This window comes from Megascapheus bottae, chromosome Y (genome assembly GCF_031878675.1).
Source record: "Megascapheus bottae isolate mThoBot1 chromosome Y, mThoBot2.hap1, whole genome shotgun sequence".
NCBI lineage: Eukaryota > Metazoa > Chordata > Mammalia > Rodentia > Geomyidae > Megascapheus > Megascapheus bottae.
Genome location: NC_143548.1, coordinates 9,156,391 through 9,170,322, shown reverse-complemented (window position 1 = coordinate 9,170,322; position 13,932 = coordinate 9,156,391). Strand labels below are relative to the sequence as shown.

The following is a 13,932-nucleotide window of genomic DNA, read 5'->3' as shown; positions in this document are numbered from 1 at the left end:
CTCATCTGTGAAAGCTACAATTAGCTCATACATTTGGAAGTAAATACTCTGGTTGGCATGCCAGTGAATACAAGTCTAGTAACAGAAATATGGTAGCTTCAAAGAAATGCTCAAAAAGATAATTCCATAGAAAGGCAAAGATAAAGTTCAACAGAATACACAATGGGGAATGGGATCTGAAAGAGGTGCATTGGGATACGGGAGATAGGAGATGAATAAAGAGCAGAAGGTAAAGGAGAATGCAGTCAAGAATTCAGTACGTTTCTTACAAACGTAAAAGAAGTAAAGGAAGGGGTGGGTTAGAAATGAAGGGTGAGAATGTTCAAAGGGGTGACAGTGATCAAGATGCATTTTATTTATCAAGTCTTTGTCAAAAGGCAACTACCGTTTCTATGACATACAAACCCTTAGCCTGATTTGGATTAAGTTCTAAAAACTAAGTCCCAGTGATTGTATATAGAGATTCCCTTCTTGAACACTTGTTTAATAAACTTGTCATTTGAAATATCATGTAAAAATCAATGTTAATAAATTCTTTAACAAAAAAAGGCAACTACCCTGATCAACTTCAAGACAGGAAGGAATGTATGTGTGTGGGCGGGTGGGGGATGTATTTTTAGAACACATAAATCTAGCTCAGTGGCTTTCATCAGATGGTGATTATATGCAGTTTGGGGATATTTGCAATGCTTTGAAGACATTGCTGATGTTTGCCACTGGGCTTGATGGACAGGGACAGGAATGCTAAGATACCTTACACACCAAGGACACTCCCAGAAAGCTTAGGGCAGGTAGGCCCCAAATATCCAATGACAAATAGTGGAAACAATTAAATAGAAGACTCTCCCTCCTTCTCCTGTTGTTCCTCTTCCTTCTCCTCCTGTTGTTTCTCCACATGCCTCATTCCAGGCTAGGCTGGGTTACACAGGCAAGTCTTTCTTAAAATACAAAATCAGAGTTAGTGGTATGGTTCCAGTGGTAGAATTCCTGCTCCGCAGTTAAAGCCCTGAGTCAAGGTTTGGGATGGGGGTAGAGATTGTAAACTGTCTGAATTCAAATATTATTTGAGATCTGAAAACCATCACAATAGCAAACAAACAATTTCCTCTGAAGCTGAAAATTCAAAATACACAATAAGGTAAATAGAGATCATATGGTAATGCTCATTGTCCTAAAAATAATGGGGAAATATTTCTCAAGTATGACCCCTAGATTTTTCTTAGTAGAAAGGAATAAAGAGTTATACAGATTTCTATACACAGTCATAAAAGAAAAAATTGGACTTACATATAATATAGCTTACTTGAAAGTCACTTAAAAAAAAGAAGAAGAAGAAACTATTGGAGCAGTAACCCTGATTATCTAGAATGCTGAGGGCTGAGGATTATGGATAGAAGACAGCCCATGGAGACTCACCTGTGCAATATTCTAGGAAGCAGCTGTACATAGATTTGTGATCCTTCTGGTAACATATCAGTCATGAGTGAACTAGTGAAGCGTGAACTCAAGAAACAGAGTCAAAGCCTCAGAACCAGAGCAACTCACGACAATAAACCTAGATACTTTGAATCCTGACATGTGAAGATCAAGGTTTGAAGTTAGCTCAAGCAGAAAAATCTGAGACTCAAAAATAACATCTGAGACTCAAGGAAAAAAACAAGTTGAACTGTATGTCAAAGGTGACACTTTAAGCATAAAAAAACTCACAAGAAAGCTCAGCGCGCTCAGCGTGGTGGCTCATGCCTGTAATTCTAGCTAGTCAGGAGGCTGAGATCTGAGGATCAAGGTTCAAAGCCAGCTGGAGACCAGAAGGACCTGAGACTGTCCAATTAATCTCTAGAAAAAGTGAAGTGGGGTTTGGCTCAAGGATAGGGTGGTGTCCTTCAGCTGAAGAGCTCAGGGAGCACGCCCAGGCCCAGGGGTAGGGTGGTAGCCTTGACCTGCCGACTCAGAGACCTGTGCCCAGCCCAGGGGGAGGATGATAGCCTTGAGGTGAAGAGCTCAGGGGCAACGCCCAGGCCCGTGTTCAAGCCCTATGACCCACAAAGCAAAAGAAAACAAAGCACTCAAGAGAAAGTACTTAGATCCTGGGTTCAAACTGAGGCACAACCCACAAAAACTAATTAAGGTATGTTTAATAGTGCTGCTTGCCAATTCGTGTGTGACTGTGTGCCTTTGTCATTAAAGGTTTACAGAAGGATCATTGTATATATCCATCACAGTGATCTCTAAAATACTTTGTACTTGAGATGTGGGAAGGAGTTTCATGGTCGACCTGGCCAGGAAAGTTCTTGTGACTCTTGTTCCAATAATGGCTGAGGAAAGTGGTGGGTTCCTGTTCTCTCAGTTCCAGGAGAGGGACAACGGCTGGGTGCAGTGGATTGCAGCTGTCCCAGCCACAGGGAAAGCAGGGAGCACGACCAGCCCGGGGCTGGACGGGCCTACACTGAGAATGACCGCTGTGTTGTTGTTTTCCTCCTTTCTGACTTTGATGTTCTTTACAAAACGAGAAGAAGCAGGATTGTTCTGGGTTGCCAAGGGAGAGAAAGAGGAAGATGTTCCTGGGCCTCTGCTAAGAAGAGACGTGGACACGGCCTGTAGTTCATAGGGTAATGGGATCCCAAAATACGGGAAGACTTGCGTTTAGTATCGTTCAGTCTGAGTTGAGCCCCTCATCCAGCTCCTTGTAATGTCACGTTACACTGCCATGATTGCCGTGTCATCCGACCAAGAAGGTAACGTGGAGTCCGCACTGCTAAGTGACACCCAATCTTTAGACTCTTCCAGTTTCCACGGCAGAGTCTCTGCTTCCGTCTCTCCCGCTGTCTCTGTCTTCGTCCTGCCCTCCTCTCCCTTTTCCTTTGCTTGCCATGTACTTTTTCTTCTTCCTCTGTCTGTGCGGGGCTTGGACTGAGGGCCGGGTGGACTCCCTGCGTGTCTCTGGGGTCAAAGCTGGTCCTGACGGGCATCAGGGGTCGTTTACCGGGGATCGTCTCAGGAACGGACTTTCCTTCCAGGACCAGGCTTCAGTCGCCCATCCTCAGGCCCAGGCTTCCTGAGTAGCTAGGATTGCAGGCTGTGGCCCCTGCGCCCGGCCTCCTTGCAGCTTCTGCTTCTAAAGGGAGGAAAGCGGAACTAGGTTCCATCAGCCTCAGGGGAGGGAGGCAGAGGGAGGCGGAAGTATCCGATTGCCTTCCTGTGAGGCTGCTCGGGCCCCGCCCCCGGCAGAGAGCCTCTGGGCAGGCGAGTTGCCTGCAGGCCCTGCTTCATTTCACCAGCTGCTGGTGAGGACCCGCAGGCCTGCATGGCGACTGGAGGGGAATTGGGGACTTCCCAGGAACAGGTAATACAGCAGGGTCACCCCTGTGTGGAGGGGTGGCGGTGCGCCAGTGGGGGGGGATGGGCGTCGGAGAGGGAGAGGGCACGCGGTAGCGGGGAAGGTGGGGCGTGAGGCAGAGCAGGGAGGCGGGCAGGGCAGCAAGGGTCAGCTGAGGTGGCCACAGCCACTAGGGGTTGGGGAGGGAAGCGAGCACTCTGGCAGGGAAATGGGCGTGGGAGGGTCGGCAGGGAGGAGGAAAGAGGCATGTTGCACCTGATGACGGAGGTGGTGCACGGGAAGGGGCAGGGAAGGCGGCAGGCATGGAGAAGGAGGACCTGTGTCTTAGGGTGAAGAGAGAAAGCGTGTCAGGAGGAAGATGCTCAACAGCACACACGGAGGGAAAGATGAGGGTGGCGGCACATGGAGGGAAAGAAAGAGAGGGGGCCAATGCCTGAGGGTAAGGGGGCAGTTGGCAATGGGAAGGGGTGGACAGAGGGAGGCACAGCAGGGCCAGCCGACGTGACTCAGGTGCCAGCCTCCAAGAACTCCTCACCATACACTGCTGGTACGGCAGGCCCAGGATCCCCTGTACAAATTCCTGGCCATGATGAGGCCTGGGTGCAGACAGCACCACCCAAGGGGGTGGAGGTTGTGCTGCTTCTGCTGCTGGATAGCATGCAATGGTGGAAATATTTACTGAGGAGTCTGTGCGGTAGTTGCAGCAGCAAGAGGACAACATGGCTGAAGAGGAGACAGAAGAGCAGAGGGGACTGATGCAGGGCCACCTCTTGGAGAACTTGGACCAGAAGCAGGAAGAGAGGAAGCCAGAGTCATCCAAGCCCACACCTACAACTTTCCAGAACCCACTGGAGCAATTGCAGGCTCTTCAGTTAGATCTGGGACCAGTGAATAGCCAAGCCACCAGGGCCTATGACCGCCTGAAGCAGAATCTCAGCAAGAGGCGAAAGCCTCTCCTGGATTGCAGAAGTATCAGCATCCAGGACATCCCTCACTTCTGGGCCCAAACTGTATCCTTGGGCATATTTACTCCTTACTTACTGTCTGGCAGTCTGTGATCTAAAAGGAAAAGGCCTGGTGTTTGAGATTGAGGATGTGGAACATCACACTGCTGTGGGCCCTAGACAAAAGGATTATGGGTATCACAAGCCGGTATGTGGCACAGGGATGGATTGTGGGGACAATGAGTACTGGAAGCTATAAGGATCCTGAGTAGCTCAAGGAAGTTGTCACAGAGACTGCTACTTAGAGTACATGTTTCTTTGCAGTCATGCTATGTGAAGGGGTGTGAGTGACCACTGTCATCAGTCAGTGCTGGGCTAGAAGACATTTAGACATAAGCAGATCCTAACATCTGGCCCTCTCCACACAGAGACCAGAGTCCATGACAGCTCAGTGCAGGCAGTCCCCAAATTGCCCAGTCCTGGCTTACCTTCTCCTTTAGGAGATGCCTAGCTATAGGAAGAGGAGCTACGGTAGAGTGCAGTTCCTAGGAGATCATTAGCCTCACAGGTCCCTTGCTGTTTACCATATGCCAAGTATTATGCCAAGTAATTCCACAGCATATGAAGGCTCCTTGACCTGGGCAGTTTGTGAACCATCCCCATCTGTCCATGATGATCAGTGATCAAGATGAAGACATGCTTAGGTACATGACCAGTTTGGAGGTGAGTCCTCAAGGATGTACACTGTCAGGGAAGAGAATTCTCTGCAAAATAGGGACTTGGAGGTTACACAGAAAAGTGCCTTTAATTTATGCCTTTTGTTCTGTTAGGTTCTTGAAGTCAGACATCCCAGGAGCTCCTGCAAGATCACCTTCATCTTCAGGAATAACCCATACTTCCAGAATGGAGTGATTGTTAAGGAATACCTAGTGGAGATCACCGGTAAGAAGTGGCTCCCAGGCTGTGTGGTAGAGAAGATGAATTGATAGTGTCCAACATGACATGCATAGTCTTATCATGTATTGCAGGATATAGGACAAGCCATTCCACTCCCATTCAATGACATCAGGATTACAGAATTGAAGGTGATAATCGGAGACACTACAACACCAGCCCAAATTTCTTCAACTAGTTTACTGATCATAATTTTGCCGGCTCAGACAGGATCACCGAGGTGCATCCGAGAAAGACTAAATCAAGCCATCGGTGACTTTGGTTGGTTCACTGGCTTGCTGGGGTGTTGGGTCTCTTTCCTGATGTGACATACCTTTTTCATTGCCAGATCATCAGAAGAGACCTGTAGTTCAATCCTTTATACTACTACAAGAGATTGAAGGCACCTGAAGAGGAAGCAGAAAGGAAAGATGAATAGTTGGGTAGCTAAAATATGCAGTCCATCTTGTCAGGTAACTACAAGCTAACTTCACACCTGTATATCTGAGTGCTGTGGCCAAATGGGGATGCCTACAGCCAGTCTATTCAGGGCCTCTAGAGGAAACAGGAACTTGGAAGAGCAGGTTAAGGCTGAGCTGATTCTACTTGAAGCATGCTGAATATCCAGAGACACTCAGGCAGAAGCCAGGCTGAATCTTTAATACCCTCTCCCTGCACATGATTCCACAAGAGAAAACTCCATTTCCAATCTTCCTTCCATCATCCTAAGTTTTTGCTCTCACAGATTTCTTTCTACCGGTATCTAGGAATAATATTGGTTGAGGTAAACCGTGTCTTGTAAGTTTTCTTATCTAGTCCTCTGCATGGTAGTTGGGAAGGAATGATCAAGAATTGTTCTTATCTCAAGGAACTGGAAACTTAAGAGATCATAAATCTGGAAAGGAGTTAGCATGTTTTAGCCAACGTCCTAAAAAACCAAAGCAACTTTAATGTTTGCAGTTATAATGTATATGTATTTTTCATGTGTTTTAGGGTACATTAGACAGTGACCAGAAGATGATGGAGCATTAAATTATATCTGCATCCACAGGTAAATACATTCTTCAAAAGCCCTTTGTCAGATTCAGATTCTGTAGCAGCACAGAAAATTCAAGGATACACATGAGGTGGTGAGACAAGCCAAAGAAAGCCAGAGGGCTGGAGAAATGGGAACTGATATTTCAGGACAAACCAATAGTGTCATTTTGTCTGTGACTCTGTGCAAATATATTTAGGATTTGATTGAGTAAAAAAGCAAGCCAGTGCCTTCTGTGAGTATATGATTTTTTCTAAAAGTCAGTCCTAGACTCTGCCTGTAACATTCAAGTGGAAGAAGGAGACATAATTCTAGCTGAGGTCCTGTTTGGGGACACAAATTGGCCCCTTTCAGGCCAGAACAAGGGAGGGTGGAGACAGAAAAGAATGCAGTTAGATTGGAGGCTTGTTGTAATTGAAGGCGTAGTTGAGCAGGACCCAGATTCCACCTGTAGAACGTAGTCCTAAAATACATGCAGCTTTTCCAACTGATGACCCTGAGTGTATGAAGCCTGACCCATGTCTATGCTAGGAGTAAGGAAGCCAAGTTGAAACCCTGACATCTACGTGTAATGATACACACATAGCTAGATACTGTGGTCTGGAGCATTAGCTTCCATTCCAACTCTACTTTCTCCATACTCTCTGAATTTCACATATAAGTCCTGAAACATTTCAGGGGTACCTAGAGGACCATGTCCCTGCTGTCTGGATGACCAACAGCAGCCAGAGGAGCGACAGAAACCTTCCACAAAGCAGGAGGGTGTGGGGTGAGAAAAGCCTAGATGACACCAGCAGGAGGGATAAGGGAACTGGCAGAATGGGTAAAAGCCATGGAATGGCAATAAAGTTGAAGTCCATGAAGGCTTGGCTTTTTCCCTCTCCCAATATCAGAGTCCTTCCTCAGCATGGCCAAAGATTCCTCATGCCTGCCATGTCGCTTCATGTTACCATGCTTGGTGTTCAAGGCTCTTCTTTCTCTCAGCTGTCCTGATACCCCCTGCTTCTCATAGCAGCCAGCTGGTCATCCCCCACCTCTGGCCTTTTCCACAGCTCTGTCCCCTTTAGATGCTTTCTTCCCTAGTTTATTATGGCAGGGGATTGAACACATGCCCTTAGTGATGATCTCAGGTGGGGATCCAGGACAGGTCAGGGAAGCTTTAGACCCATCCCCCACTGGTAAGGAATGAACAGCAAGTTCTTTAGTGGTGATTCTCAGAAAGAACCAGCCTCAGAAATTCTGTCCCCACGAGTTATGCCAAGAACAACCTTGGAAGATCAGATTGATGGTGCAAATGTGCTCATCTGGTGCCTTCACTGTCAAGCTCCCAGGAGAAACAGTAGCATGACAGCATCAACACATCATCTTGAAGGATGTACATACACTTGGTTGGATCACAAGTCACCCAAAGCACACTTCAGGACCAAGGAATCACATCACATTTTGGCTGTGAGGTTGAGCTTGTTCTCCTTAGGGATCACTTTTTTCTGTAAGTTTGGGACTCTGGTAAAGGGAAAATATATAAACCTTGTCCTGGAGAGGTGGGTGATTGAGCTAATACTCGACATTCCAGTCTGGTGAAGAGGAACAGGAGAAATCTTTCCTAGGAAGTCAGAGGAAACTCCCATGCTTGTATGCAGCATGAACTTCTAGACGGGGACTCTGTAAAAAATTTACTCTTTCTCTTAGGTCTAGTCAGACACTTACAAGAACTTTACAAGAAGTTCACTTGGCAAAGCAGCATCACACAGGTGACAAAACATGCTAACTGCCTCACACCACTCAAAAAACTCCAATTTATCCCTCACTTAATAAAAATACTGAAAATGGTTCCCAGAGAACTATAGTACTGTGTGAGAATTTTTAATGGATTCTATTCTTGTTCTATGCATTGTCCCCAATCCTCCCACCTTCAGCAGTCACCTTCAGGGGCTCCAATATACAAGATGGTCTCTTAACCATCTCCTTCCTAAATTGCCTCCCAGTACTTCTGCACCTGCCATACTGCAGAGATTCCACTCTCCCAGAACAGGTGCTTCTTGGCAGAAGCCCAAAGCATCCTGGACCAGTAATCACAAAAGGACCACAAGGCCAGGGCTACTCCAAGTGCTCTTGAAAGAGTACAGTCCAGTACAATATACCTTCAGGGCTTTTGCTGTTCTGGGAAACTCCTGGCAAGGCCGATTCTTACGATGCAGTACCACTTTTACTTCACAGCACATCTTCATTACCTCCATGTCTATGATCATCACAACATATAAGAAATTCATGAAAGACATTGCTTGAAGGAACTGAAATATGAAGGTGATAGCTTCCGAAGGTAGTTCCTCACTGAAAACTGCAGAGGTTACAAGAACGCAGAAAGGAGGCCTTTCTTCAGCAAGTCATTTCTCTGCTCTATATTGTCCCTTTTTAGGTAGCAGACCTGCTGAACTGGAAACATTCCAAAATAATGTAGATGTGCAGACTTATCCAGGAAGACTGCGATATTCATCTGGATGATCACATAATCACTCACCTGTGGAAACATAGTAACTTCCTGATTATGTGCTTCCTGCAACACCCAAAACACAAAGCTCTGGTCAAACTCTCCAGAGGCTAAGTGCTCAGAGAAGCCTTATTCAAATTGAAGAGCTTATACCCAGTTGAGGCAAGTAGTATGTGTAGCACCTGGAGATAGAAATGCAGAAGACATGTTCTGTTTGATTCCATCTTTCAGAGGATTTAGTTTTATCATTCTTGATTCTCACACTGTGGTGCTCAGCAGGGACATTCCTCACAGAGTTCTGGGATGGGGCTTATCCTCTCTCCCTGTTGGTCTCAGTTCCTAGCATGGAAAAACATTTTCAATGCCCAGAGCCTCAGTACTGCCCTGAAGTTGATGGCCCTGCCTTGCCCTGCCGTGCCTGGCAGTTCTTAGTTAAGAATAAGGCCTGAGACCTATGGCTTGAAAGAGTCATGCAGGCTGAGGGAATAAAACAATGCTCAGCAGGTCTTTATGAGTCAGAGGACTATTAAGTTGTAATATATATTCTGGCTTCTCCAAAACACATGATGTGAAAAGTATGTGCACAGGAGCTTGATAGGGCTAAGCACAGGTCATGGGTATGTAATAGTGGCAGCTGTGATTCCTCAGCAGCTGAGATGGTAGAAGTTATGAGTGCCAGTTGGTCAATATAGAATACAGCTTTAGTATGTTTCACTTCCTAGAGCATTTGATCTCTGTGCCCTATTGCAGTTTTCTATGTGGATGGACCAGTCAGTGTCCAGCAGGGAAAGACTCTTTACAAATATGCAGAATAATGTGATGTGTGGGTAACATGTAGGTATTCCAAATGTCTCTGACCAGTCATAGAGCCAGAAGATCCAAGGTGCTTCCTTGGGTGTAGTGCACTGTAGGGAAAATAAACTGCATTCTGAACACTGACTCTTGTTTTACCTGTGAGATCTTGAGAAAAGGATTATGCTCCTGTGTCCCAGTTTGCTCTTCAATTAGATCGTGAGTAGAGGACCTATCCTTCTTTGCCCCAGCATGCTCACCAGTGAGAGGAAGAGAATAATGGCCCCAGCTAGACAAGGTTGTGGTGAAAATCAGAATGGGTTAATACTTCAGAATCTCTTAGTGTGTGGCATACAAATAAAATGATCCAATTGTTTGCCTAATACTGCAGGCATTTATGAAAAGAAAACAAAATAACTGTACAGCCGTGGAGTTGCTTATGCCTGAGTTTACTCTGTCTGAGGTGCCAAATAGTCTAGTCTAGGATGAGTTGGAGAGAAGAGCAGAAGATGAGCAAGGAATTCTGGGGCTTCTGACATATAGGCATGCAGAATCAGAGAAATCCTTCAGGAGAGACAGAGGGGAATTTTCATGAGAGGACAGAGGAAACGGCTTCTGCTATTAGAGCTCATGTCAGTACCCCAGGCAGGGAGTTAGGGGGCAGTGGGGGGCGGAGGAGGTGGGAAGATGCAGTTGATGTACTAGCCATCTCTGCCATTCTCTGTGAAACATCTGGTCTTGCATCTATGACTGGTTGGAGGTACTGACAGGAGCCTAATGTTCCCTATACTTCCTGGTCTACCAGTACTAGAATATGTGCAGAGTAACAGGTAACTTGAGTGCCACAGATAATCCCTGGCAGCAGGCACCAAACCAATCATAGGAGAAGCAATGTACATACCCCATGTCTAGATGACTCCAGCCATTTACTACCTTTGCATGACTCACAAGATCCAATATGGAAGGTGCCATGCCCAAAAATGTTTATTAGGAGGAACATTATTAGAAAACATTATAGTCAGACTATGACACTCAGCTCATGAAAGAATCATGATTGCCTAAGAAACTTATAATGCAAGACTACCTACAGTGAGAAAACTATTAATTAGGAAGGAAAGCATATCCATTCCACCAGATGCCTTGCAATGTTAATACAGATAAAAAATTAGTATAGCCACTATAGAAAATGGTTACTTTGGTTCCTTCAGAAACTAAACATGCATTCCATCTCACTAAATATCTTCCATCCAGGTACTCTGTACTTGGTTGTGTAGATAACAGCACTATAATTTTACCCATAATACCTACACTATGGAATGAATCTCAATGACAGTGAACAATAGAGAATAATAAGCAAAGCATGTACATGAGTCTTTGAAATATGTAAAAGTTATTTTGTGTGTTGATTTGTATGTAACATGAATATCTTATATATATTAATTATGTATCTGTACATATGTAATGTTAGTATACATCTGTACAGATAGTCATAAACATACACATGTAAATATATGTACACACATACATCTTTTATATTAACATTATGTAGTCATTGAGGTATACCTTACTTGCTGATCCCTTTCACAATACTGCTTCACTCCTCCATGTAGGCTGTCTTCATCATAAGTCCCCTTGAGGTCCCTTTAGAACCCACATTTTCTGTTTCTTGTCTACAACTTGCGAGTTACCTTAAGAATTGGCTATGAAAAACTCTAAAATGGGCATGGTGGCTCATACCTGTAATCTTAGCTACTCTGGAGTTTGAGATCTAGGATCAAGATTCAAAGCCAGTCCTGGCACAAAAGGATCTGACTCTTATCTCCAATTAACCTCTAGAAAATAGGAAGTGTGGCTTGGCTCAAGGATAGGGCAGTCGCCTGGAACCAAAGAGCTCAGGGACAGTGTCCAGGCCCAGGGCTGGGGTGGTAGCCTTGAGCTGAAAAGCTCTTCTATACACCCAATTGCCTCTTCCCCCCAAAATGCATGCATTCCTCACGTCGTTTGAGTCTGAAAGTTCTTTCCAATGGGTGGATGGATCACCTCTGTTCCCCATGTTGTTGTTTCTGGATGCTTCATTATGGACACCTTGACTGGAATGAGATGGAGTCTCAGTATGTTTGGATTTGTGACTCCTTTATAGTCAGATATGTAGATCATTTTGATGTCTTTTTGACTAGTATAGGGGTTACATTTCTTTGCTTTGCAGAGAGATTTCAGATTGATGTAATCCCATTTATCAATCCTTGCTCTATGTAGTGAGCCAGTAGAGTTCTAGTTAGGAAGTTATTGCCTATATCATTCTCCTGCTCTCTCCTGTACTGCATTCAAAGTTTCAAATATCTTTCATCAAGGTCTGTGATCGACTTGGAAATGATATTAGTATAGGGTGAGAGATAGGAACCCAATTTTTATCTTCTGCATGTGCACATCCAGCTTTCCCAGTAGCATTTATGGAAGACACCATTTCTTCAAACATATGTTCGGGGCTCCTTTGTAAAAAATAAATCAGGCTTGGAACCTTGATAGGCCCAGGCACTGAAGTCCGTGCAACTCTTATCTCTAATTAACCACTTGGAAACAGGAACAGGCACTGCAGCTCAAGCATGATAACCTTGAGCTGAAGAGCTCAGGAACAGTGCCAGAGCCCAACATAAAATAAATAAATATAGAAAGAAAAATATGGATGTGTGTGTATACATATATACATATTCCTTGCCTCTTCCCATTTAATTGGGGCTGTTTTTGTCTCACTGCTATGCTGTCTATATTACTGTGGGTCTGTAGGATATTTGACGTTTGGGACTGGGTTAGTTCTAGCACTGGTCTTTTGTGCTTTTATATAAATTTTTGGACCACTTTTTCTTTCTCTGTGAAAACTGACATTAGGACTTTGTTGGGTATTAGGTTGAATTTGTATTGGCATTATGGCCATTTTCACAATGTTAATTCTGCCTCTCACAAACATGGAAGTCTTTCTATCTTCTGGTGTCTTTATCAGTTTTTTTTTCTCCAAGATTTTATAGTTTCCAATGCAGATGTTCTTTGGGACCTTGGTTATACTTATTCCTGGGTATATTTTTCTATTTGTTAATTCCTCTCATACCTTCCTAGTTGTTGGGAACTTCTGGGCTGCAGATAGTTTACCAGCTCTAGGATTAACATAATGCAGGGGACATCCTTTTCCCTTGGTGTGGGAGGAACATGGTTTTGTTTAAAAGATGCACAATTCAATCTGTCATGGTTTGAATAAATTAAGAAAATCCAAACACACATTTCCTGCTCAGGGAGTGGAACATGCCTGTAACCCCTTTATTTAGTGGCTGAGGTAGGAGGATCCACCACAACAGGCCAGACAGGGACTCATGATAGATTTAGGGAGGTATACTGACATTTTCCTGCTGTGAAGGAAGAGCTCATAGAAGAGGAATGAAGTTGTGCTTCTTGTGCACTCTAGATGGGAGGATGCCAGCAATGTGATCTCCCTCTCATGGCCTTACTGCTCTACTGCTCCTTCCTTCCCTTACCTCTACTCACTTGCGACTCTTTCTGTGATGGCCATACTCTTTTAATGTTTTGATGGAGCAAATGGATTATGTTAGTTCTACAGGGAATCTATTAGCAACCCACGTGCCGCTCAAGATCTCCTTGGCAGACTGTGTGAGTTCCATGTGGCAGGTGACCAATTCACTGCAAGACTGATCAGCTGAACCTCTCCTGAAACTACCTGTGCCGATTATTTTAACTATGTTATTTAAATATCCTATTGAAGGATAGTTTGATTCACAGAAAGAGTTTTCACTGTGCCTCTTCTGCTTCCCACATGCTGGCTGATTTTCTCTGCCAGGGCTGCCATTCCTGTTGCTGCCTCTTATTCCTACGCTCTGTATTTTTCCCTCTCTTTCTGCCTTCTAATGCATCTCTCCTGTTTTCTACTTTTCTATCCCCTTCAGTCGAGACAACTCCTGGAAATAATAACAAGCTTAACTTCTTCCTCTGTTCCTTTTTTTTCGTTTTCAAGTTCAGAGTTTGGATTCAGTGGTTGTAAAGCAGGTTAACTAGAGGCCACAATCTAGAAACCAGCTCCCTTTCCCAGACATTCTCTGAAAGGCTCATGAGTTCTATCTCATCCTAGTAACTCTCATGACCACTCATCCCTGTGGGGAACTAGTGGCCAGTTTGTCCTTCTAAGGGGTAGACAATTCTGAGCTAATTCTAACCGAAGTGAGACACCTGCAAAAATGCAATCCCATGTGTTCTTAGCCTGATCTTTTCACAACTCCTACTTAAGGCTCCATGCTATGGGAAACTTTTCTTTCAAGAGGCATTATCCCTCATTTCTCTAGTCTATCCCACTACCCCCGTACTCTCCCAACCCTGGTACTCTCCCAACCCTGGGAAACTA

At 44.8% G+C, this 13,932-nt stretch overlaps 1 protein-coding gene across 1 annotated transcript; it reads left to right on the top strand.

Moving 5' to 3' along the window:
• The first annotated feature begins 4,053 nt into the window (after positions 1-4,053).
• Positions 4,054-8,752, top strand: LOC150040301 (testis-specific Y-encoded protein 9-like). Its single transcript, XM_090327345.1, has 6 exons — positions 4,054-4,347; positions 4,927-5,004; positions 5,112-5,223; positions 6,929-7,019; positions 7,940-8,001; positions 8,667-8,752. Exons 1-6 carry the CDS (start codon positions 4,057-4,059, stop codon positions 8,750-8,752), a joined length of 720 nt encoding a protein of 239 aa, XP_090183471.1. The 5' UTR covers positions 4,054-4,056.
• The last annotated feature ends 5,180 nt before the right edge of the window (positions 8,753-13,932 follow it).

Coding starts and splice junctions, on each gene's coding strand:
- LOC150040301 (XM_090327345.1), top strand. CDS start 4,057: ATGGCTGAAGAGGAGACAGAAGAGCAGAGGGGACTGATGCAGGGCCAC. Junction 5,224..6,928: donor ATACCTAGTGGAGATCACCG/GTAAGAAGTGGC, acceptor GAAACATTTCAG/GGGTACCTAGAGGACCATGT. Junction 8,002..8,666: donor GGCAAAGCAGCATCACACAG/GTGACAAAACAT, acceptor GTCCCTTTTTAG/GTAGCAGACCTGCTGAACTG.